The 26,355-nt window shown below is 41.1% G+C and overlaps 1 protein-coding gene across 8 annotated transcripts in view; it reads right to left on the reverse strand.

The window, feature by feature from the left end:
• DACH1 (dachshund family transcription factor 1) overlaps positions 1 to 26,355 on the reverse strand; it is a 585,162-nt gene that overhangs the window by 323,909 nt on the left and 234,898 nt on the right. For all 8 annotated transcript variants that reach the window (XM_061629968.1, XM_061629971.1, XM_061629970.1 and 5 more), the window contains exon 2: positions 6,305 to 6,420. In XM_061629968.1, the coding sequence (XP_061485952.1) occupies positions 6,305 to 6,420 (116 nt within the window). The remainder of the gene's footprint in view (positions 1 to 6,304; positions 6,421 to 26,355) is intronic.

Raw genomic sequence — 26,355 nt, forward strand, 5'->3', positions numbered from 1 at the left:
TGTCGACCCAGTGTGCAGCAGCTGTGAAAAAGGCAAATTCCATGCTAGGGATCATTAGAAAAGGTATTGAAAATAAAACTGCGGATATCATTATGCCAATATACAAATCTATGGTGCACCTACATATGGAATACTATGTATAGTTCTGATCACCTCACCTCAAAAAGTATGTTGCAGAGTTGGAAAATGTTCAGAAAAGGGCAACCAAAATTACCAAGGGGTTGGAGCGACTCCCCTATAAGGAAAGGTTGCAGCAACTGGGGCTTTTTAGTTTAGAGTAAAAAGTAAGTAATAGGTGACATGATAGAAATGTATACAATTATACATGGCATGGAGAAAGTGGACAGAAAAAAACTTTTCTCCCTCTCTCATAACACTAGAATTCGTGGACACCCAGTGAAGCTGAATGTTGGAAGATTCAAGACAGACAAAAAGTGCTTCTTTACACAGCACTTAGCTAAGTGATGGGCACCAACTTGGATGGATTTAAAAGAGGATTAGACAAATTCATGGAGGAAAAGGCTATCAATGGCTACTAGCCATGATGGCTATGCTCTGCCTCCATAGGCAGAAGCAGCATACTTCCAGTACCAGCTGCTAGAAACCACAGAAGGGAGCAGTGCTCTTGGCACTCAGGTCAAGCTTGCGGGTTTCCCATGGACAACTAGTTGACCACTGTGAGAACAGGATGCTGGACTACATGGACCATTGGCCCGATCCATCAGGCTCTTCTTATGTTCTTATTCTCTGACAAGTGTAGAGAAGGCAAAATCTTCAGCATGGCAAAAAGTAATCACATCCATGAATTCTTACTGATTAGACAAAGGGCAGAGTGAGCTGCCTGAAGTTAATCTTACTATCCTGCAATTGAAAGGAAGATCCTGTATTGTTCTGGGACTGAGAAAATACAATTATATTCTTATGAGTAATGTGAAGTGTGATGTGAAGTTGTCATCAGGTTGGGGGGGGAGATATGCTCCAAATATCAAAGGTCAAGAAAACCTTTGTAGGCCACACATTTTCATATTTTACAAGTGGTAAGATCAGCATCTGGTACTTTAATCCTTGGTTTCTTATGCTTTTCCAGACAATTTAAAACAACAATGATGAAGATTCTTGCCTCTTCTTGCTGCTTTGGAGAAGACCCACAGCTCAGTGGTGGAGCATCTGATTTGCATGTAGATGGTCCCAAGTTCAATCCACAGCATCTCCAGCCAAGGCTGGGAAAGAACCCTGTCTGAAATCCGGAAGAGGTCTGCCAGTCAGTGTAGGCAGTTCTGCGCTAGATGGACCAATGGTGTGACTCAGCATAAGGCAACTTCCTATCTTCCTTTTTTTGAACCTCTGCAATAGCTCTGTGCAGCAGGGCTTCCTCCTGCTGGAGACTCTTAAGGAAGTTTGAAAAAACAGCAAGAGGAAACTCAGGACTGATTTGAATAGCACCCCTGCTCCCTCTCAGCAACACAATTAAATCTCCGGGTGTTTTAGGCTGGAGCTGAATGTCCGCTGGAAAAGGCTGGGGGAGAATTATCTTAATTTACAGAAACATACGCATACACCACTCAGAGCATGAAGCAGTCCCAAACATTTGTTTTTATTATTACAAGTCTTGCACATGTCTCCTCATGTCAGGAGCAAATGGAAGTAGAGGTGTGGCAATAGAGGCCACACATGACAAAATGGCCACACACAACAATGTACTAAGGAGCTTCCACACCAGCAGTGACTGCAGCTGTAGAACAGGTTATTTTTACTTACCAGATTTTCTGTGGTAAGGGGAAATCCGGGTTAAATGAAGAAAAAATATAGGATGGCATTTTGATGATGATCATGACGACGACAACAACAACAACAACATTGTTTGGATGCTGCAAAAAACCTCTAAGCATAAGCATCGCTGAGGCAACATTAAACTGCTGTGTGGAAGCACCCAGTCCCCTGGAATATGGGAGCCATTTTTGAGAACACCATTTTGGTTGGTTGTAACAAAGGTATTGCCTGACTATAGATTTTGGATTTTTTCTTATTTATTTATTTATTTATTTATTAAACTATATCCCTCCCTTGCTCCCAGAATGTTATATATGTTAGAGAACAATAGAAGCATTTTGGGGAACAGGATGAGAGATAAAGAGTGAAAACTGAACTAAGAGGTATTGTTGGATGTGTGAAAGCAATTTGGCTGGGTCTGGCAACCAAGAGGTCTTTTGTATCTTTAAAAGTTGTGCAGGGGGGAGGGAGAATTCCACCTTGTGGTTTTCCCCATTACAGGGTTGCAAGAACACCTGCACTTGCCTGACTTTCTCTTCTCCTAAGGATACAGGATCAGTCTCAGGGATTGAACCTGGCAACCCTAGCCTTCACCTATATCAATCTACCCACGTGTTATAATTAATAATGGAGCCCCTCCTTGTTTGCCTGCTACTTAGATTAGTGGGCACAAGGGACAGGACCTTTTCTGTGGTGGCCCAAGAGCTCTAAAACTCACTACCAGAAGGCTATCACCCTCCAGTCTTTTTGGAAGGCCTTGAATACCTAACTGTTCCAGGTGGCCTCCATATAATTGACATCTATGATGTCTGGAAAGTGTTTCTTTAATTGTTCTTCTGTGGAAATTATATAATATGGTCCAGTAATGTTATTTTTATTACTGCAGATTTGTTAATTTTAGGATGGTTTTAGAATTGTGTTTGTTTCTGTTTGATACTGTGGATATTTTATCAAATTTCATTAATGGAGCCACCTTGGAAGAACTGTGCTTAGAAAGGTGGCCTGTAACTGTTTTAAAATAAATAAGGCTAATAAAATCCCTTTATCTGAATATATGGAGTGGGAGGTTTGTTGGCTGTTTTCTTCCCCCTAAGGGCTGCTAAACTTTACAGCAGGAACAATTTAGGGGACGAGTAAGAATTCATCATGGGGATGCTGGTTTTGGTAAACTTAATGTCTTCTCCTACACTGAGCTGCTATGAGGAATGAAATAAATAATGTGAGGACCCATGGTATGATTAGAGATCACAGTTATGCAAGTGTTTAGATCAGCATTTCCCAACCAGTGTGCCTCCAGATATTGTTGGACCACAACTCCCATCAGCCTCAGCCAGCATTGCCCATGGTCAGGAAGATGGGAGTTGTGGTCCAACAACATCTGGAGGCACACTGGTTGGGAAAGGCTGTGTTAGATGATAAATGACATTACAAAACTTAGTATTAAAATATGTGAATGTCCACAGGAAGTTGCATTCTGGAAATATTAATTACCTAAATTAGTCAAATACCTATTGGCCACATTTGTTTACCATATGTTTTTCATGGAGCTCAGGGCAGTGACCACTTAATTTTATTTTCGCAACAACCTTATAAAGGTAGGTGACTTGATCAAAGTATTCAGTTAAATTAATGGCTGAGCAGAGATTCAAACTTAGTATTTTATATTTGTAAATGGGAACTGGTATAAATGTGGTGGCTTAGTGTAATGGGGGGGGGAACCCTAGTACAAATAAATATTTTTCTGTTGATTTCCCACAGTGTGGAAACTATGTGTCTCCTGGCCACAAAATCATAGGTTACTCTGTTTAGGTTACTCTGTGCAGCCTCCTATTGACTTTTGATGCTTTTCTGAAAGACAGTGATCATGAGACCCAAGTAGAATACATTTGCTCAACTTTTATTGTGCTCCATTCCTTGGGCGGGGGGTTCTGAAAAATGTATCTGACATATCCAATAGGCTTCATTCCTGCATACCCAAAATTAAGTATCATGTAGTTGTCCAGTTCTCATAGATAGATTTCCAGGATAACAACCAAGGAGAAGCCAAAAAAAGTAAAAAGCCTGCAAATCAGGTACATACTTATCTAGATGTAAGCACCACTGAACACAGTGGAACTTTCTTCTGGAATGCCCAGCATTGTGCTGAAAGTCAAACTTTTAACAACATGGACAATGTCTTCAGAAAAAGTTTGCCCTCATACACACATTGCTGTCCTGTTTTAAAGTTCCTTACACTGCTTTCAGTTCTTTGCATTCCAATGCAACATAAGTAGACGGCTTGCATGAAAAATTAGTTTTCCTATATTACTATCCCCTTTATTATTTGTGTGTCTGTATATTTTGAATTCATCAGGTAAAAATAACTTGGAAATTGCTGTAAGAGAAGTTTTATTTAAACAGAAACAAAAAGGGGCCTATTGTGTTCCACTTCACACACAGCAGACAACCCTGTCACTTTTAAGAGCAGTGCATTCAGGTAGACTAAACGTGTATCCAATAACTAAGCATTCATTAAAGGAACAGTTCTAAAGATAGGAAAATTATCTAAGAATGTGGCATCAGACACAATGCATTTGCACTTTTGGACATGTTCCCTCATCTCTCCTTCCCTCTTTATTCCTTGCATGCATGCTCTTTATAAACACACACACACAAAATGTTTTGAATCAATGCAGACAATGCATGTAAAACTAACAAATGCATAAAAGAAAAAAAGGTGAGTACACATTCATAAGAAAGCCCCCCCCCCAGCTCTCCTCAAACCCCTTACAAATGACTAGCATTAAAAAAAGACGAAACAATTAGAAGGGCAAGTAAGAAAGCAATAAGTATAAAGTGAGAGAATATAAAGAAAGAAGGGTGATGAGGAAACTATCCCTTTTAAAATATCTGTGTGGTGTCACTGCTGTCACATCCTTCAGATCCTTTGTTATATTCTAACATTTCCATTAACTTTGTCCTTATCACTCTACTGAAATGAAACCTCAGTATATAGAACTTCATTTGCTCAGGTTCATTCTTACGATCCTCACTTCTCCTTTCTCTCATCTCTCTTTGATGTCTATTTCACTGTGTGTGTGTGTACATGCACACGTGCACACACAGGGTATATTCAATGTTAGTTCTACTCAGAGCAGACCCACTGAAATTAATAGACGTGACTAACTTAGTTTCATTTATTCCAGTGGGTCTACTCTGAGTAGGACTTAACTTAATACAGCCCATTTTATGAATCATTCTTCCATGATTACTGTTTTACTCCTTTGACTTATCCTGATTCTGCCAAATTTTATTTTACCCTATGTACAATTTCTGTTATTTCCTGTTTTCTTTAATTAATTTACTTATTTATTTATCCTGTCCTTAGTTCAAGAAGATCCTGGCAGTGAACATGAGGGTTAGTCCATTTTATACTCACAACAACCTTGTAAGATAGGTTAGGCTGAGACAGAATAACAAGCCACGTTTGTTTACACCTCACTTTCCCCAGCCCAAGTCCAATAATCTATCTTAGTTGTACACAATTAAAATCATTTTGATGGCCACTTTTTATTTTTACTATCTCTATGTTTACTATCTCCATGGAAAAGCATTTTTGTTCCAGCTTTAATTCTGTTTTATTTGTAACACATTTATGGTGAACCACCTTTCCCTTTCTGCAGCCTAAGGCATGCACATCTCTTTTCTCACCCTGAATCATTATAGGTCTCCCCAACGAACCAGCCAGATGACTAAAAGGTGACACTGAAGAGTAAGGTAAGGGAGGTGAAAAGCCAGTGTAAGTATGGAGTCCTTAAAGGAACAGAAGTGGGGAAGGGACTACATGGAGCAGAAATTTGCTATTTTCCATTATTAAGAAGATCCATTCGCACAAGGTGCCTCCAAGCAGTTTTGGCTAATTTCCTCCTTCCTCCGTGTCCTATCCGACACCATTCAGAAGGATCACACAATGCCCAGGAGAGGCTTTGAGAGAGGTGCAGGAAGAGGAGGGGATGAAAAAGTCCCTTTCCATTCACAGTTCTCATGATCCAAGGAAAAACCAGAAGTTTAAAGTTATCATTCCTGTACAACTGTTAGCAAAATTCTGTAAACAAGGTGCCACCTATAGAGAAACGGCCAGTTAAAGAATGGCCAAAGTAGGATGATAATTTTCAAGACAAGGAAAACAATATATGAATCACTGTACTGAAACTGGGTTTTATTCCATTGTGTGTTTTGTAACATAAAATCACATATTAACAGCAGCAAATGCTTTAGTATGCATTTTATGTGTGAGTTACATATGGTATCCACAAAGGGACAACAAGCTCACTTCTTCAGCATTCTGGGTGGTACAGAACTAGAGTTCCTGCTTATACCACTGGCCAAAGAGCATGCACCAGCTTACACACCAATGAGCTAAGAAAAGTTTTCATTTTGAGAAAACACAAACTACTGTAGAGGAATAAAAAATAATAAAACAATAGTGTGATTTTCAGAAATCCTACAGAATTAAGGGATGCAGCTACTGCACCATAGTCTATGAAGTTCCTACCTGTTGGTGGGATGATTCCAGGAGACATAAGACCAGGGACAGAATGCGGCATGATGTGAGAATTCTCTGGAGAGGTGACACTTTGAGTCCGCTTAGGAGGCCGTCCAGGTCTGGAACTGAAAGGGGGGGAAAACAAACAAAAAACTTTACAATTAAGCTGTTGTCTTACACATCATTTCAAAGTTGTTTCAATTGGTAACATGGACTGTAAATAAATTTGTTTCAAGGACGGTTGCTTTTGCAGTTAGATGTAATAGACTTCCATCACTAATTAGATTACATGCTGAATTCATTTTCCTCATTGAAGATCAGCCGCGCTTGATGCATAATTCATAGCCTGCACCTCGTTACCTGCTTCTTCATATTAATATCTATACACAGTTTGAATTGCCTCGTTTGCATATGCTAAAGTTCTGCATGCAGCCTTCAGCATGAAAATTATGCACTAACTTGTAATAATTATTACAGTCAGCCTGCTATTGATTTATGAGACTTTTAAAAACCAAATATGTGTAGTACTTGTAATGAATGATATTTTAAGGTTCTTCAGGAAATTAAAAGGCAATGGCTGCCTAAGGAAATGTTCTGCTTGTTTGATTTAATACTACAGTTAGCTGGGAGGTGGAATGAAAGAGTGATTCAGACCTATAGCACATTTTTCGATGATATGTTTTATTACTTCGCACTACTACCCTGATATCTAGATGATAAATGACAATACATATCTAATATGTGAAAAGGTCTTGCAATTTCTTTATTTTTTGTCGTGGAAAAGATAAGTCAAGTTATCATTTAACCCTTATTCTATTTAAAGCAAAAAAATCTTGCTTTAAATATGGTACATTAGTCAGAAAAGGTTTTGACTTGTTTGTAAGGCATCCTTGAAAAATTGCGGTCCTAGCACCTTACATCTGTTCTGTGTGACTATATAAAAAAGGTTTGCACACATTCCTGAACCATGAAAGTCTTCCGATTTTGATTTACCAGAATGCAGTATTAAATCACAGATCTACCAGTCTGGGCCTCATTCAGAAGAAACATTCACCACAGAAAAATGATAGTGAGGTCAGTATTTGGTCACTGTACAATAGCCCCCTTAAGGCAATACTCGCATGAAGGGGGCTCCACATGACTGAAACTGCCAATCACGTGAAAACCTACAAGCAAGCAACTATATAAGAGGCTTCCCCCTGCAGACATCTGCACCAAACTGGACATCCAGAGGGCAGGACCCTAGGGCAGTGTGCACCATGCTGAAGGAGGGGTCAGTAGCCTGTTCCTCTGTCATTGATGGAGCTGCCTTCACACAATTATCATGCAGCAAAGACAAACATCAAAAGTAAATGTGAGAATCATACTTTAGTGTTCAAGTCTGGGCTCAGGCCTGGTTATGGGACTGAATCGGCCTTGGTTGCCCTGATGGATGACCTTTATTGGGAGAAGGACAGGGGGAGTGCAACCCTGTTATTCGTACTTGATCTCTCAGCGGTTTTGATACCATTGACCTTGGTATGCTTCTGGACCAACTTGGTGAGATGGGTATTGGAGGCACTGTTTTACAGTGGTTCTGATCCTATCTCCAGGGTCACTCTCAGAGAATAGCATTGGGTGACTGTCTTTCGGCCCCCTGGCAGTTGTGCTGTGGGGTGCTGCAGGGTACTATCTTGTCCCCCATGCTGTTTAACATCTACATGAAGCCCTTGGGATCAGTCATCAGGCGCTTTGGGGTGAGGTGTCAGTGGTACGCTCTACTTCTCCATATCATCTGAATAGGGAGAAGCCGTGCAAGCCCTGGACCACTTGCCTGGACTCAGTGGTGGGCTGGATGACGGCCAATAAACTGAGTCTGAATCCTAGCAAGACAAAGGCACTGTGGGTTGGTGGTTCCCAAGTTCAGATAATTGGTCAGTTGCCTGCTTTGGATGCGGTCATACTCCATCTGAAAGAGTAGCTCTGTAGTCTGGGGGTGCTCCTGGATCCATCTTTGTCTCTAGAGGCCCAGGTGACCTCCATGGCTAGGAGTGCCGTTTTCCAGCTTTGGCTGGTAAGACAGCTGCGGCCGTTTCTGGACCGGGATAGCCTGACCACTTTTGTCCACGCACTGGTAACCTCCAGGCTGGATTACTGTAATGCGCTCTATGTGGGGCTGTCCTTGAGGTTGGTCCGGAAGCTGCAGCTGGTGCAAAATGCAGCCGCAAGACTGCTCACTGGGGTAGGGTATCGCCAACATGTCACCCTGCTGCTGAAAGAATTGCTCTGGCTGCCCATTTGCTGCCGGGCCAAGTTCAAGGTTCTCGTTTTGGTGTACAAAGCCCTATACAGCTCGGGACCAGGATATCTGAAAGACTGTCTTACCCCTTATATACCCAGTCGATCACTGCGCTCTGCAGGTGAGGGCCTCCTGCAGATACCATCTTATCAGGAAGTTCGTTCTGCACAATATAGGAAATGGACCTTTTGTGTGGCGGCACCTACCCTGTGGAATTCCCTCCCCTTGAATATTAGCCAGGCGCCATCTCTGCTATCTTTTCACGCCTTTTGAAAACTTTCCTCTTTCAACAAGCCTTTTAAGTTGAGACCTATCCCAGTCTGTGTCTGTGTTAGAATTGCTTGTTAATGTTTTTTTATATGTTTTTAACCCTTTTTTAAAAGATGTTTTTAAAGCTTTTTTTAAAAAATGTTTTTAACATTTTGTTTTAATGTATTTTAAGGTCTGTTTTTATGATATTTTAAAGTGTTTTTAGTGTTTCTGTTTGCCACCCTGGGCAAGTAAGTATAATAAATTCCTTTAGAGATTTGCAAAGGAGTGTATGTGCTTTCATGGCAGGGTTGTTTTTTAAAAAAGGAATGTACTGAGCAGTAGCCCCAAGCATATTAAAAAACCATCTGTATCAACCTGTTGAAGCAGGTTTGAAGGGCATGGATAGTTGGTGGAGCAAGTCAGAAAAAAGGTCTGCTACAGTTGTACTTACTAGTATATACACTTCAACAGAGTTCTTTAAATTAAAGCCCATGTATGAGGCAAGGGCTATCTTCAAGATTCTTTCTTGTGTCCTACAAACTCTTGAGAATTTAGAGAATCTGAACTTTTCTTTAAAAAAATGTGTTTTTTTAAATTAACTGAAATCAAAGATCTGCTATTGACTTCAGTTTGATCTCCCATGCCTTACTCTATGCCTTGTTTTTGCAAAAATAAACAAAATAGATTATAGTGGTTGTCAAAGACAGTCCAAGCCCCAAAAATGTTTATACAATGGACATCAGATCTAACATCCTTATTCTGGAACTATATATATATAATATATCTTGAAATTAACTGCAAAGAAGAAGTAAATGTTAGAATGCTGAACCTGCATGTGGGAAGCTAAATTTCAAATCCCAGTTCAGCTGTCTGCATTGCCTTAAACACTTCAAAAGTAAAATAACCTCACATCCTTCCCTGTGCTCCTGGGAGGAATGGCAGGAGTACAGATATGATTAAAAATACATACCACACAAGCACATACAAACTCATACAGGCACACAAAATTCTCATTTTTTGCCTGTGGATGGAAGATTATCTCATCCATCTAGTCCTGTTGCTTAGACTTTTTAGGGTGAACTTCAAAGAACCTAGTAATTAGCATTTACATACTGCAGAGTATTCCAGAGGATGATGATATTAGAAGTATCTTATTTGGAAGTCCATTCCTAGATGGAAGACATATGTAAATGCCTGCCTTCACTGTGAACATTACAGCATCTTTGTGTTTTGAGACACCCACATTTTTTTAAACTACAATCCATCCCTAATAAACGAATAACGATCAAAGTACAGGGCATTTCCTTAGAGTTTAATGACTCAAGACCTTGGGCCATTAACCTTAACTGGTCATTAATTCCCAAGTTAATGACCTGAATTGAGGTCATTATTAATATAAAGGCAGAAGATTTTTGGTTGGGTGGGTGGGGGGGATCTTTTCACACACACACACACACACAAATCTTATTTTCCAAACTTTCTGTGCTTTTAAACATTGTAGTATATATACCCACTGTTCTTGAGGTTGTTCTATATCGCCCACAACGAAAAGAAATGTAAGGGGTTGGATCTCCATATAGAGTGTGCTTTCTTCTCTGAGAAGTGCTGCTGTAGACCAGTCCATAAGAAAAGTCAAACTAAATATATATAAGCATGCCACCCTGGGCTCCTTCTGGGAGGAAAGGTGGGCTATATATTTAATGAATGAATGAATGAATGAATGAATGAATGAATGAATGAATGAATGAATCACAAAACAAAGATAATATATATTGCATATTATGTAGGTCCCACTCAAAGCTATAATTAGCATTACCTAAACACTAGTAGAAGCAGCCAGGTTTTAACTTGGTGCCAAGAACTGATACCTGCCGAACTTCCAAGGGAACGTTGTTCCATAATCCAAGCGCTACAGTGGAAAAGGCTGTTTCCTGCATCCTCACATAACATACAGCTCCCAAATGGAGTTGCAGAGGAGAGCCTCCTCCCCAAACAGATATAAATACTTGGGCAGGACAATATAGTCAGAGCTTGGAAAAGTTACTTTTTTGAACTACAACTCCCATCAGCCCCAGCCAGCATTGCCACTGGATTGGGCTGATGGGAGTTGTAGTTTAAAAAAGTAACTTTTCCAAGCTCTGAATATAGTAAAAGGCACTCCCTCATATATCTTGATCCTAATATGTTTAGGGCTTTGAAAGTCTTTACTAACACTATGAAACCAGACAGGAAGCACACTGGCAGCCAGCACAGGTCCTTTAGGACAGTATGATATGGTTCCTATGAGATGTATCACTTATACATCTCGCCATCCCATTCTGTGCTAGCTGCAATTTCTGTGCCTTCTTCAAGGGCAGTCTCATGTAGAGTACATTGCAGTAATCCAATTAGGGGGCTACCAGAGCATGAACTACTGTGGCCAGGCTATGCCTGTCCAAGAACAGTCATAACTAGTGGGACAACCAAAGCTGGCCAAAAACACAGAGCCACCACAGCTATTTGAGCCTCCAGTGAGAAAGTTAGATCTAGAATACTTCCAGATTATACTCCTGCTCCCTTAAAAACAGCTGGTATAGCACAGTGGGGAGGAGAGCCTGGCTGGGAGTCCAGAGTCTGTGAGTTCAAATCTCCGCTCGTGTCTCCTGGGTGTCAAGGGCCAGCTAAAGATCACCCCCACAGTGAGTGGCTTAGGGGTTACATGCCCTGCCACCTGTGCAGCCGTGGGCAAGCTGCATAGTCCCAAGGAGCCCAGTTGCCCCCCAGCTGACAGTTGTGGACAAGGAAGGGTCTGGCTTGTGTAGCTGTGGCAAGCTGAGGAGGACTAGCCAGCTGGGGAGGACTAGCCTCAGAGGGAGGCAATGGTAAACCCCCTCTGAATACCGCTTACCATGAACTCCCTATTCATAGGGTAGCCATAAATCGGGATCAACTTGAAGGCAGTCCATTTCCATTTCCCTTAGAAGAGTGCAACCCTGCCTATGGCAGAATTTTCACCTAACTGCGGGAGATGGAAACCACTAACCCATACAGCCTTCATTATGCCAGGATTCAGTCTCAGTTTACTGGCCCTCATACAGCCCATTACAGCAGTCCAGCACCTGCACAGCCTCACCTGACTCAGCTAACAAAGACAAATAGAGTTGGGCGTAATTGGTGTATCAAAAGCTCATCATCCCATTGATGATCAGTGGTTTCATGTTAACCCAGCATAGGAGACAAGATGGAATCCTGCAACACTTCACATCACAACTATCATGGAGGAGAGCAGAAGTCATCCAATACTACATTCTGCAACTGACCCTGTGGGTTGGATAGGAACACCACAACACCTTGCTCCCAACTCCCATCCTGAAGAGATGGCCCAGTAAGATATTATTGCTGATAGTATCAAAAGCCAGTGAGAGATCCAGGAGAACTAACAGAGTTGCACTCCCCCGTCTGTCTCCCAGAGCATTACATCAGTCAGGGCAATTAACATTGTCTTAGCTGAATAGAGGCTGGAATGGATCTATATAATTTGCTTCCTCCAAAAATCTGGCCACCTTATTGATTGATTGATTGATTGCACTTGTGTACCGCCCCATAGCTGAAGCTCTCTGGGCGGTTTACAGCAATCAAAAACATTAAAACAAATATACAATTTAAAACACATATTTTAAAAACAATTTAAAGCACAATTTTAAAATTTAAAACAATATAAAAACAATTTAAAACACATGCTAAAATGCCCGGAAGAAGAGGAAAGTCTTGACCTGGGGCTGAAAAGGTAACAGTGTTGGCACCAGGCACACCTCATCAACAAAATCATTCCATAATTTGGGGGCCACCACTCTCTCTTGTTGCCACCCTCCGAGATTCCCTTGGAGTAGGCGCCCGGACGAGGGCCTTTAATAGTGTATGGGTGGGTTCGTATCGGGAGAGGCATTCCATCAGGTATTGTGGTCCCAAGCCGTGTAAGGCTTTATAGGTCAAAGCCAGCACTTTGAATCGAGCTCAGAAACGTACCGGCAGCCAATGCAAGCAGGCCAGAATTGGTTTTATATGTTCAGACCGTCTGGTCCCAGTTACCAATCTGGCCGCTGCATTTTGCACAAGCTGCTGTTTCCGAACCGTCTGCAAAAGCAGCCCCACGTAGAGTGCATTGCAATAATCGAATTTAGAGGTTACCATGGACAACTGAAACCAGGTTATTCCTATCCAGATAGGGACGTAGTTGGGCCACCAACCAAAGTTGGTAGAAGGCACTCCGTGCCATCGGGGCTACCTGAGCCTCAAGTGACAGAGATGGTTCTAGGAGAACCCCCAAGCTACAAACCTGCTCCTTCAGGGGGAGTGTAACCCCATCCAGGACAGGTTGGACATCCACCATCTAGTCAGAAGAACCACCCACTAGCAGCATCTCAGTCTTGTCTGGATTGAGCCTCAGTTTATTAGCCCTCATCCAGTCCATTGTCGCAGCCAGGCACCGGTTCAGCACATTGATAGCCTCACCTGAAGAAGATGAAAAGGAGAAATAGAGCTGCGTGTCATCAGCATACTGATAGCAATGCACTCCAAAACTCCGGATGACCACACCCAATGGTTTCATGTAGATGTTGAACAGCATGGGGAACAGAACTGACCCCTGCAGAACCCCATACTGGAGAGTCCAGGGTGCCGAGCAATGTTCCTGAAGCACCACCTTCTGGAGGCCATCTGCCAAGTAGGAGTGGAACCACCGCAATGCAGTACCTCCCACTCCCAACTCAGCTAGTCTCCCCAGAAGGATACCATGGTCGATGGTATCGAAAGCCGCTGAGAGATCAAGGAGAATCAACAGAGACACACTCCCCCTGTCTCTCTCCCAACAAAGGTCATCATACAGGGCGACCAAGGCTGTTTCCGTGCCAAAACCAGGCCTGAAACCCGACTGAAATGGATCCAGATAATCAGTCTCATCCAAGAGTGTCTGGAGCTGGCTTGCAACCACTCGTTCCAGGACCTTGCCCAGGAATGGAACGTTTGCTACCAGCCTATAGTTATTAAGATTTTCTGGGTCCAGGGAGGGTCTCTTCAGGAGTGGTCTCACTACTGCCTCTTTCAGGCAGCCAGGGACCACCCCCTCTCGCAAAGAGGCATTAATCACTTCCCTGGCCCAGCCGGCTTTTCCATCCCTGCTAGCTTTTATTAGCCAAGAAGGGCAAGGATCCAACACAGAAGTGGTTGCACGAACCTGTCCAAGCACCTTGTCAACGTCCTCAAGCTGCACCAACTGAAACTCATCCAAGAAATCGGGACAAGGCTGTGCTCTGGATACCTCGCTTGATTCACCTGCTATAACACTGGAGTCTAAGTCCTGGCAGATGCTAAAGATTTTATCCTGGAAGTGCCTAGCAAATTCATTACAGTGGGCCTCAGATGGTTCTACCATGTCCCTGGGGCCAGAGTGTAATAGCCCCCGGACAATTCTGAAGGGCTCCGCACCATACTCTCAAGCACCTTGCCCAGAAAAGGGATACTGTGTGGTAGTTCTTGTGTACTACTAGGTCTAGAGAGGTTCTCTTCAGGAGGGGCACACCTCACTTAAGGCAGCAGGCACCACAACCTGGACCCACCCAGTCTGTCCCCCCGTCTGTCATTAAGGACAAAGACTGAAACTACATGTCTTTGGACAGAATAATTTGTTAGAGTAAACAAACTTGCATGTTCACTTTAAGGGATATTTGGGGAAATATCCCATGTACCTGTTTACCATGATGTAACTTCCTAATGGGTGGGATTAGTTACATGGCTTCCTCCTCCTTTGTCCTAGAGATTTTTGAATAATCTCCATTGCTGATCTCTTTACCTCTGGGAGAGGCCGCATGGCAGATGCTCTCTTGTGAGAGCATCACTACTAAAGACTAAGATGGACTGAGACTTCTATTTTTCTTTCATCCAAACTAGAGCCTATGTTTCTAAACATATGAAAGGTCGTGAGTAAATATTCTTTATCTTTTACCTAAGAAGATTGTGTCTGTTGTTATTTGTGCCTAGGAAAGGTGGGACTGGTTTATCTCACTCTGCTAAGAAACAGGACCACGGAACTTAGTTCCTATTTCACCTTATATTTTTAAAATACCAAACATAATTTGTGCATCTTATCCATTTCCTCAGGCCACAACAACTAAAAAAGATCCCACAAATCTGCAGTGCTCTGGATGCCTCCTTTGGAACTGAGCTAATTCTGTTGATTTGTTTATGTTTACCGCTCTGGGTTTCTTTGGGACAAAGGGTGGGATATCAATTCAGTAAATAATAATGATAATTGTAGTGTCAAGCTCAGAGCAAACAACAATGACTATCCTCAAAGTGCTTTGGAAATTCATCATAGCAGGTGACTGAGGGTTCCACTGTCCCTCATATGAAGTCCCAATAAGCTATTCATTACTGAGAACAGTTCTGCTACATGGCACTTGAAGATCCTATGTAGAAGGCAACATAAGAATTTTAAAACACCCGCACTGGCACATAGGAGGCACAATGATGTGCTATTACTTGTGCTCATTCATGTTGGCTTCATGACTTGTACCACCTGGACTCAAGCTGTTGGCAGGCTTATTTCATTGCCCATAGGTCTGAAAACCGAGCAGCTTTTAAAAAGCAACTCTCCATCAATTCATGAGAAAAGAAACTGCATTTGAAAATTATGAAAGGAGAGGAAAATGGGGAAATTTTCATGGGTGAGGTGAGGTTTTGTTGTTCTTGTCTTACTTGCAAGGTGGCTGTCTTTCTTTCAGTCTACAAATCATCTCTCTGGCAGTCTGCACTCTGCAGCCTTACTAAGTACCCCCATTTCCTGAAACCCCATGGGATCCTCAGCTGGGCTTATAAGTGAGGAGGCCCCATACTAGATGCCTGACAGCTGTTTCTTGTGGAGGTTTTTTGCAGAAATATTTTTGCTTTAAGGTAAAAACAAGGGGATCCTTTAAAACAAAATCAGGGACCACACAAATGTCAGGTACTTTGTACCCAGCCTTCCTAGCTTCCTGCGCTTCAGTCAAAGCTCAAGGGAACATGTCATGAGGTAACTTCTCCCACAGGAATTGTTTCAGATCATAAAGCACAGCCAGCCAGGACAGCCGCAGTGTGCTGAAGAAATGTTTAATAGAAAGAAAAACACCCACACTGCAACTTTGCAATGATAAGGTAAGCTCAACCACACACACACACACACATGCTAAGGAAATGCTAAGAGGCAGAAAAATTTAATCCTCTTTTGCAAGGGAAGAAAACTTCTGAGAAACTGGAGGGCAAGTTTGAACATAGCACTAGTGTCCTGCTTGCCCTTTGATCTGGCTCCTAGTTCCTTACTCTTCTTCTTTTGCTGGTGGCCCAGGCATGCCTGACACTCTCCTACTACAGCAACACTGTTCATCTCTCCCTCCCCCCCCATCCCACTCCAAGCCTCTTAAGATTTTCAGAGGGAGCACAGGGGGCTGCATGGAGGAAGGGGGTAAGAGATAGACTGGTTGTGCAAGATGCTTCCACTCATTCAACCACTTGATACAATCCACTGCTATGTAAAGGCTACACAAAACACTATGTACTTCTTTTTTTAAAAAAAACAACAGCTTGTTTACATACCATCCTTTTAGTCATTCAGCTACTTATATCAAAGGATTTCACTGGAGAATAATAGTATTATCCCTATGCTTTTCCCCTACATATCATGTTGGTGTATTTTACTTTATTAACATGACATGCAAAATATCATCACTGTCTACAAAACCTTTCAAAATATATAGGAATCCCAAAAATACCCACACTTGGGGAAAAACAGCATTAGGGATACATTTGTATAAAAGCGTCTTTCATAAAACCATCTATTCCCTAATATTCTGACAGTTGTCAACATATGTAATGTCCACATCTATTCCTAATTTACTCTAAGGACCAACGGTTGTTTGGTTGTTATTTGTTCCTGGAAGAAGCAGCACTGTGCAATCAGAGTGTTTTCTCAGGTCACTACTGAAAAGATAACCAGTTGCTTATGTCAATGGAAATGGACTGCCTTCAAGTTGATCCCAACTTATGGTGACCCTATGAATAGGGTTTGCATGGTAAGCGGTATTCAGAGGGGGTTTACCATTGCCTCCCTCTGAGGCTAGTCCTCCCCAGCTGGCTAGGGCCTGCTCCACTTGTCACAGCTGCACAAGCCAGCCCCTTCCTTGTCCGCAACTGCCAGCTGGGGCGCAACTGGGCTCCTTGGGACTATGCAGCTTGCCCACGGCTGCACAGGTGGCAGGGCACATAACCCCTGAGCCACTCACTGTGGAGGTGATCTTTAGCTGGCCCTTGACACCCAGGAGACACGAGCGGAGATTTGAACTCACAGACTCTGGACTCCCAGCCAGGCTCTCCTCCCTACTGTGCTATACCAGCTGTCTCTTAAGAGAGCAGGAGTATAATCTGGAAGTATTCTAGATCTATCTTTCTCACTGGAGGCTCAAATAGCTGTGGTGGCTCACAGACTCTGGACTACTAGCCAGGCTCTCCTCCCCACTGTGCTATACCAGCCGTTGCTTATGTCAATAGAGGCACAAACAGAGGCACAAATACCATATTTTTGGATAACACAGTTCATGAATAGGACACTTATTTTTTAAAATAAACATTTCATTTATACAACTATGCCCTTCAAATATTTTCCATATTGCATCACTAAACAAAATCAGTTGCTGCTCAGTGACCTGGTTTGTTTCTGACTTTATGTTTACAAGGTTGGCAAAAAGAAAAAAGAAAAGAAAAAAATCTCATTTCTGATCTCCACCAATAAATGGGAAAATTGAAAAATATAACCTGTTTCAGTTACTTTATATTAACAATCTGCCTATGTGCGTTTAGGGCAATTTCAAGGTGCTAGTTTTGACATTTAAAGCCCTAGATGGACTGGGATGCCATATTAAAGGAATCACTGCTTTCTGGGCCCTTGCTCCAGCTGTAGTTGGTAAACCAGGTCCTCTCTGTATGCATTCCTTTTGCTACATTATAAAGACAATGTAGAGGAGAATGACCTTTACCCCTGTGGCCCTTAGCCTCTAGCATGCTTTGACTACTGAAGGTAGAAGGGGCTCTTCTTTGCTTACTTTACACAAGGGCTATAAAACCTTTTTTAAAAGCTGTGTTGTTGATTAGCATATCTGTTGAACATTTGCTGTCTTTTTAGTTATTGTTGTGTCATTTTAAACATATGATCTAGAAATGTTTCAAATAACATAATAAATATAGTACACACACCATTAAATATTTTATGCTGTGATTATCGTAATTGTTTGGTCTCTTCAAGATTCCTTTACATTCTGTCAATTCAACTCACTAAAGATTATTACTAGAAGCCTGCTCACCAACTATGGCTTGAAACCCAGTTCAGGCATCCTTTCTCTCATGAAATCGCTTTTGATTTTGTTCCAGTGGAGGAAAGTATGGATAACTTCTAACATCATGTTTTCAAAGTGTATGATTCCACTGGAATCAGTCCAAAAATACTTCTTTGGAGTCAAATATTGGGCTGGAAAACACCATGGATCACTCGTTTAACCACAGGACATGTTCTGTGAACAGCACTGTGAACTGCACTGGCTGCCCATTTGCTACCAGGCCAAGTTCAAGGTTCTCGTTTTGGTGTACAAAGCCCTATACAGCTTGGGACCAGGACACCTGAAAGACCATCTTATCCCTTATATACCCAGTCGATCACTGCGCTCTGCAGGTGAGGGCCTCCTGCAGATACCATCTTATCAGGAGGTCCATTCTGCACAACATAGGAAACGGACCTTTAATGTGGTGGCACCTACCCTGTGGAATCCCCCCCCTTTAAATATTAGACAGGAGCCATCTCTGTTATCTTTCCGGCACCTATTGAAGACCTTTCTCTTTCAACAAGCCTTTTAAGTTGAGACCTTTCCCAGTCTGTATCTGTGTTGGAATTGCTTTTTAATATGTTCTTAAACCTTCTTTTTTAAAATGTTTTTAATCTTAGATGTTTTGAAAGCTTTTTTAAGATACGTTTTTAAAGATGTTTTAATGTGTTTTAAAGTTTGCTTTTATTATGTTTTAAAGTTTTTAGTGCTTTTGTTTGCTGCCCTGGGCTCCTGCTGGGAGGAAGGGTGGGATATAAATCAAATAATAAATAAATAAACAGAAAGGATCCTTCCCATTTGCAAATGGGACTCAGGTCTTGTAGAGGCTCACACTGGGGTGGAGAGTAGATTTTTGCTATTTCAGTGTCCCCCTTGCAGTCCCTAGAATCCCTTCCCATGCTGTTCTAGCAGGTCCTCCAATCTTTAATAGCAGCTTTTTCAAGAGGCACAAGGTGTTTCAGGGAGAAGGAGCAATTGGAAAAATTGTCTCCTTTCTCCCACCACCCCCTTTCTCCAGCAGAGCTTTCCATGAATGGAACTCTGCTCCTGGGAAGTCAAGATCTAACCTTCTAAGTAGCTCTATGAAAGCTACTTCTTGTTGTTTGATTGAATCTACACAAGAAATTCCTATATCGAAGAGCTCAACAATACTTTTTAAAAATAGTATTGGGTATTAAAAGGGCCTAGTTGCAAATACAATGTGCCCACTATTATGATGTTCTGAAACATATTTGTAAATTCATCCCACTTTTGGTACATTCAAGACGGTTATTTGGGCTCTCTGTTTAGCCCTGCAGGCAACAAACTTTTAAAACTTGTATAGGTGAGATTCTCATATTTATAAAACAGCATAAACTATTATAAAACCATTCATACAAAACAATATAACTATTTTGCTTTGATCAAGGCTCACAGTCAAAAGGATATAATGTTAATCTGCAAGTTCTCCTTGAATTCAAGTATTGCTGTGATTGCTTGATTTTCAAATCACATCTTCAGAATGTAAGGCTTTTAACAACCCAAGAGTCTTAAGGCTCACCATTTTACGATTTAAGAGATGATGATGCCACTTGCTGAAATGGCACCAAAATGTAACACTGCAATGCTGCCTTTATACCTAATGCCATAATGGAAGTAGATGTCAGTAGGTCATACCTACTGTCACTGAAAGGCAAGAGTAAATAGTTTCCAGAATGGCCTGATAGTGCTACTTAAACATCAACAACTGCCTTCCATCCTTTCACAAAAATGCAAACAATTTGGGTACTAATCTTAACAGAGGATTTAAAGCATTTTTTTCACTCACCAAACCCAAACATGTGAATTTCATTCTCTGTTACAACTCTCCAACTGTATCCTTGTACATCTCACCCTAGATCGTTGCACTTTGACTAAAGGGTGGTCTCAAGGTGGGCTTGTCACAGGAGCAAAGTTAAATGCAGTCCTTACTGGGTGGTCCAAGGAGCCAATTATGACTATTTTGACAAGGGCAGGAATTTTTAAGATCACTCTGGAAAGGAGATAAGCAATCCTGCCCTTCCCACAGAAAACTATTAAAATGGTTAAGCCTGCACAGATCACCTATTAGAATTGCATTTTGTATCACATAGTGGGCCATAAGTGTGCAGCAGTCTCTAATTAACCATAAGGCTTTTACTTTAATGTTTTAATTGACACTAATTAACAAAACTTGCAGCCCTACATTCAAGATACATAGTTTTAGCAAAAATCTCATTTATGCAACCCTACTATAGCTTTGTAGTTCCTAATAAAGAATTTATATTAAAAAAAGAAATACCTTTTATTTTAACAGATTTACTATGCCTTCAGTAAACATAATACTTTATAGACATAAAATCTCCATTACTGTGGTTCCAGTGAAAGTTCTAATTTTTTTTGATTGACCCAGTAATAGTTTAATACTAACAGTTTAGCTGATCAAATTAAACAAATATAAACATTTTGCTTAATGACATCAGCAGTCAACACAGAACATCTGTGTTTTACTTTAACAGCGATCAGAGAATATTCTTTTGTTTACACTAAAGATAATCATAAGGTTTATATTTCTCTTTTCAGTTTAAGAGCATGCAGGAAAAAAATAAAAGACCAGATTACCTCCAGGGTCCAAAAAGTCATATGTTACAAATGCAGGATTTTTTTTTTCTGTTTTGTAACCATGGTTAAACAATAGAAATGAACTTTCCCTGAACTTTTCTCCTTTAATGGCCTGGGCCCATGTTGACCGTCTAGTGCAAGCTGGAACCCGATACGATCAAACTTACTGCTGCTAAAGCAATCAGATTCAACAGAATTATACACACCCTATTGTAATACTAATTTCAGGATCTCATAAAACCTGTGTAAAGGAAAACTATTCTAGCCATTTACCTTCTATTGTTTTAAAACAACACAAATACACCCCAAACACCATGTAGCTATACTCATATGTTTTAGCAATTATAACACTGTTAACAATACAAAATTGCAGATAAGATTTCCTTCCCACCCCCAAAACCCAAAAGGCTATTGGATGAATCACTAGCAACCAGATGGTTCCAGCTAATCTAGGATCTCATAAGCTTGCATGTGAATAAGGCATATAATTAAATTATCAAGTCTTTCTTCTGAACACTGAAAGTTAGGTATAGTAGTCATGTTTTAAAAGTAATTTTACTCCCTAAATTAATCTTCTCCTACAGCAGTGGCAGCTCCTTTCAATGTGTACATCGTGTGCCGAACTGCCATGTAAGGGGCAAATAAAACATAGTTTTAAAGGCTATTCTTACTTAATTTTCCTCCTTAAAATGGTGGCTGAGACCTAAAACTTTGAAGCTCTGACAGTAATGTAGGAACTTGGTTCACTTCCTGCCTACCCCCTACATATGAGACTTGAGTGCAACATTAGAGACTGTGCTGTGCGGGCATGAATACTGCAGCAGCAGTGAGTGGAAGAGACTGTGCTATACCTGTACTACCTAGGAGACTAAGAGGAGACAGGGATGGTCTGGCTTGCTGGAGAAAAATGTGAAGCGAAAAGGAAGGAAATTATGGGGGAATAATTATTTTTTGGAAAAGGAAAGGAAATTGAAAGAAATAGTTGAAGGGGAGATTATCTGGGGTATGTTTGGGGTGCAGGTACTGCCTCTGGCTTGAACTCAGTTTGTAGCTTTGGGCAAGGCATTTCTCTCTTGCATCACTGGGTTGCCTTCTGTAAAATATATTTTTTTGCAGCCAAGGACTGATTTGATGTTTAGGATCAGCTTCCTTCTGCCTTGCACTCTGTTTCAGATATTGGATAAGTTATTTGTTCCATTTGTTTCTGCTTTGTTCCTAATACAGATCAGTCAAAGCCTACTGGGAAGTTCTCATGTAGGGGCATTAAGGTTGCCAAGTCTCCAGTTATCACCCAGAGACTCTGGAGTTTTGGGGTCCTCTTCAGGTCTCCGGGTGAGTCACCCCAATCTCCAGATTCTCACCTTTCATTTAAAAAAAACTAAGTTTCTAGGTGGTCTGGTTCAAGAAAGTCAGCCTGCAATTTCCTCAAATGTGGGAAACTCAACTACATAATCTGTCAGCTGCCCTCCCCACAACTTCTATTAAGTGAGTTCGTAACTGGCTGCTGTAACCTTACTCTTTCAGGGTTGTAGCCAATACGTGAAGTCAGGGTTGTGACTGACAAGGGATTTGTTGATCTCCAGGCATTAACTAGAATCCTGCGCAAAGCCAGAAAACTGTTGTCTTTTCCTGCTTGTCTGAAAATCTCATAAATTGAATAAGTGTATAGCTTTCAGCAGTAGAAAAAGTCCCTTTCTTTCTTTGACAGTTCAGGAGATGTAGAACAAAATAATCACAGCAGGATCTTGATAGGCAATTGTTTACTGTAAACAATTTCACTTATGATGATAATAAAAGTGTACATGCAAGGTTTTTTAAATTACTTGCAAAAATAGTGTATTATACACATTATCTTTCAAATAATTTTTGAACAGAAATTTAATAGTGTACATGCACCTTATTATTACAATGTGTTATACTTTTCTAATTATGAGGAGTCAAACAAGTTTAAATTTTCCTGGGCTGTTGAAGAGAGCAGTTTATTTGTCCAATTCATAGCCTGTTTTGAAAACCTTCCCAATATGAAGCTTTAATCCTATACTCACTTTTCTGGTAGTGAAGCTGCAATGCTAATTCCACATACCTGGGAATAAACCCCAAGGAATTCAGTAGGAATTACTTTTGAGTAAACATGGTTAGGTAAATCAATGGGACTTTTAAGTAAACATAGCAAACAATAGTGCTTGTGTTGTAAATCTTTCTCTCCCCCTCCAACAGTAGTATAGCAGAAAATTTAAAAGTGCAGGGTCCCTTCATATTAGTCATAGGCATATCCCTCCCCAAGAATGAGATCCTTGTGAATGCCTTCTCCCACAATAGATATCCCTAGGAGCCAATAAGCATGAAAGGGGAGAGTGTTACCTACTGAGAAGATTCTTATCAGTGGCTGAGATCTCTTTTCACTCTGATTGGCTCCAATCAGCAGGAAAGGTCAAGGAAGCTGATTCTTCTCAGTTGCTAAGATACCCCCCTTTAATGCTGATTGGCTCACAGGATGCTGGGGACACAGGGACCCTGCTGCGACTATGCTCCTAAAAAAGTAAAGGGCTAAGTCCCACTGAGACCCTGGACGAATACACCTTTGCCCTCCAACGCTATTTTTTAAAACAATTAGGCAGGGCTTACCTAGGTGTCATTGCTTTTATTTTGTAAGGAAACTAAAACTTATTTTATTTTTTAAAAAATGTTCTGCAATGACCAACTTGTTTTGACAATAAACTATTATATAGAGTGTATGTATTTTATCGTTTCCAGTCTGTGTGTGTATATGGAATCTCTCCAACAACCCTGTGAGGTAGGGTTGTAAATCAAGGCAGCTCACAACACAAAATAAATCCATTTAAAATTCAGTAACCATAAAACGGTTACAAAACAACTTAAAACGGCATGATTCTCAATTTTGGGTTGGCTGAGTGAAGTTACTTATCAGTTGAGGTTGCAGCCCTGTGCATACTTCTCTGTTGAGTAAGCCCCACTGAATACATTGGGACTTGCTTCTGAGTAAACATGCATAGGATTACATTATAAATATCTTTACAGGTTGTGTAAATAATCAACATCTTTCACATTCATGCTTACATAAATATTTGCTCATACTATGTCTTGATATTATCTGATTTCACATGACAATTGTAAATTATTATTTACAAAATATTATTTCCTCTACAATTTAAGTGTGGCCTTCTTCCTTGGGGTGGTCATGGTACCTCTCTGTTGTTTTCACCCTGACGGGCAGATTAAGCTGAGCCCATGGTCCATGGTCACCAAGTAAACTTTGTAGCTGATTTCCACAACTGATGTACAGGCAAAGTTTATGAAGTAATGCAGATCCACATAATACATTTAAAGCACATTCAACTCGCATTTGAAGCTCCACCACCCTTAACAAACTAGAGTTCCCAGGATGCTGTGGTGGGATTCATGTGCTTCAAATGTGTGTTGAATGTGCTTTAAATGAATGGTGTGGATCTGTCCTAAGTATGGCATGCACTCATTAGTGAATTGAAAATAACAGTTTTAAAACATAATTATTAAACAGGGGAAGGGCTCTAGCTCAGTGGTAGGGGACATACTTTGCATGCAAAGGAGAGCCAATGCTAGGTCATGTCATCAGTACTGAGCTAGATGGTACCAGATGGCCTGAGTCGGTATAAGGCAGATTCCTTTATGCCTAAAAGAGGAAAGAGATCGGAGGGCCACAGTGACGCCGAAATATATTTATGTATTTTATTTACAACATTTCTATACTGCTTTACTGTAAAAAAAAAAACCTCAAAGTAGTTTACAGAAGGAATTAAAACAATGAAATTATTGGCAAACACAGTTAAAGACAGGAATTTAAAAACATTCAAAATAACAAAACCAACAATGAGTTAAAGACAGATGAAAAACATAATAGCTTCTACATGCCTGGGTAGGCTTGCCTAAACAAAAATGTTTTTAGCAGGTGCCAAAAAGAGTACAATGAAGGTGCCTGCTAATGCTAATAGGCAGGGAGTTCCAAAGTGTAGGTACTGCCACACTGAAGGACTGATTTCTTACAAGAGCAGAATAAGTACTATGTGGAACCCATAATGTGGAAAGCACTTGGCCTGGTAGCAAATGGGCAACCAGTGCAGATTTCAGAGCAGAGGTATTATGTGCCGATAAGGTCTCACTCATGTCAGCGATTGTGCGGCAGCAATCTGTGCTAACTGCAGCTCCCGCATCAGGTTGTGCTACATGGGGAATTTTGTGAGCTAGGCTGACGCTTCCAGGATTTTTTTTTTTAGTTTTGGTTAGGAACCCTGACTGGTTGTGGGATGCTGAGTTTTCTGCCTTAGTCCTAGGAATCTTGTTGTGGTTGGTATGGTATTGCATTTAGGAAATCATCACTGTCTTTTCTTTTTCTATTTGCATTTCATTTACCTCTTACCTCACTCCCTTACATCCATACAAGCAACAGTGTTTCCTTGTTGTTTGCATCATGGTTTGTTTTTTGTCCAATAGTGGTAAAAGAGAATTTACATACTGGGAAGTATGGCTTCAATTGTTGTTGTTCCCAAGCTGCTGCCTATGAAGGTAGACCAAACCATGCATGTTTTCTCTCTGTCAATTATTACTCACTGGAATTGGGTTGGCTGTCAAAGTGAATTTATAGCAGCCCACAGGATAGCAGAAAACGGTAAAGAATCTTCTTAACTCTTACTCATTTCCCAAACCTCTCTCTGCAGTGAAGGGTCAAGTCTGTAAAGATGTTTGGAGCAGCCATGTTAAAAGGCAGACAGGACATTCGAGGCAGGGGACTGCCAACCTGATTTGATATGGGTATCTTTGCAGAGGATCCGTAGTCAAGCCTTACCAACAGCATAATCCTAGCCATATCTACATAATCATAACCATATCTACCTGTTGAGTTCTATGGGGATTAGTCCTTTAGTGAGTGTGTTTAGAATTGCAGCCTTCAGGAGCATCCATCTTTACTCCTGAGTGTTCCCATCTAACATCTCCACAACACTAGGCTCCCTTTTTCCTATAGTGACTAGACTGTCTTGAGGGCACTTATACCCTTTTTGCCAGAAACAAGTAGGCTAGATTTACTACGCAGGCTCCCTAAGTAGGTGAGAAGGAATGATCCCATCACTTCACCTGGCCCTGGCAACACCCTCATTTAGTTAAGATTTCTATCTTAATTTTTGTTTGAATAATATGCTCCAAGCAACTGTGGTGGATGCTTAATGACATCACTAGGGCCTACCCCATAAATCTCAGGATTTGGGATGCTTCTAACTTGGCAACCCTAAGGCGGATGAGTGCAGAAAGATTCCCCTCCTCTTATGTATCTCTAGCATCCTGTCTTCTGAGGTCTCTGAGCATGGATCATGGACAATAGGAGCTTATATGGGAGTAGCATATAGCAGAAGCTATTTATTAATGGAGCCAAGGAAAGGTTAATTCGTTTAGCAGGCACATCTAGCACCCTGATTTTTGGAGACATCAATTGTCTTTGCTATGTAGGCAATTATGTTATACTGGCAATTATGTAATGAAAA

Source organism: Rhineura floridana, chromosome 5 (assembly GCF_030035675.1).
Source record: "Rhineura floridana isolate rRhiFlo1 chromosome 5, rRhiFlo1.hap2, whole genome shotgun sequence".
In the NCBI taxonomy this organism is placed as follows: Eukaryota; Metazoa; Chordata; class Lepidosauria; order Squamata; family Rhineuridae; genus Rhineura; species Rhineura floridana.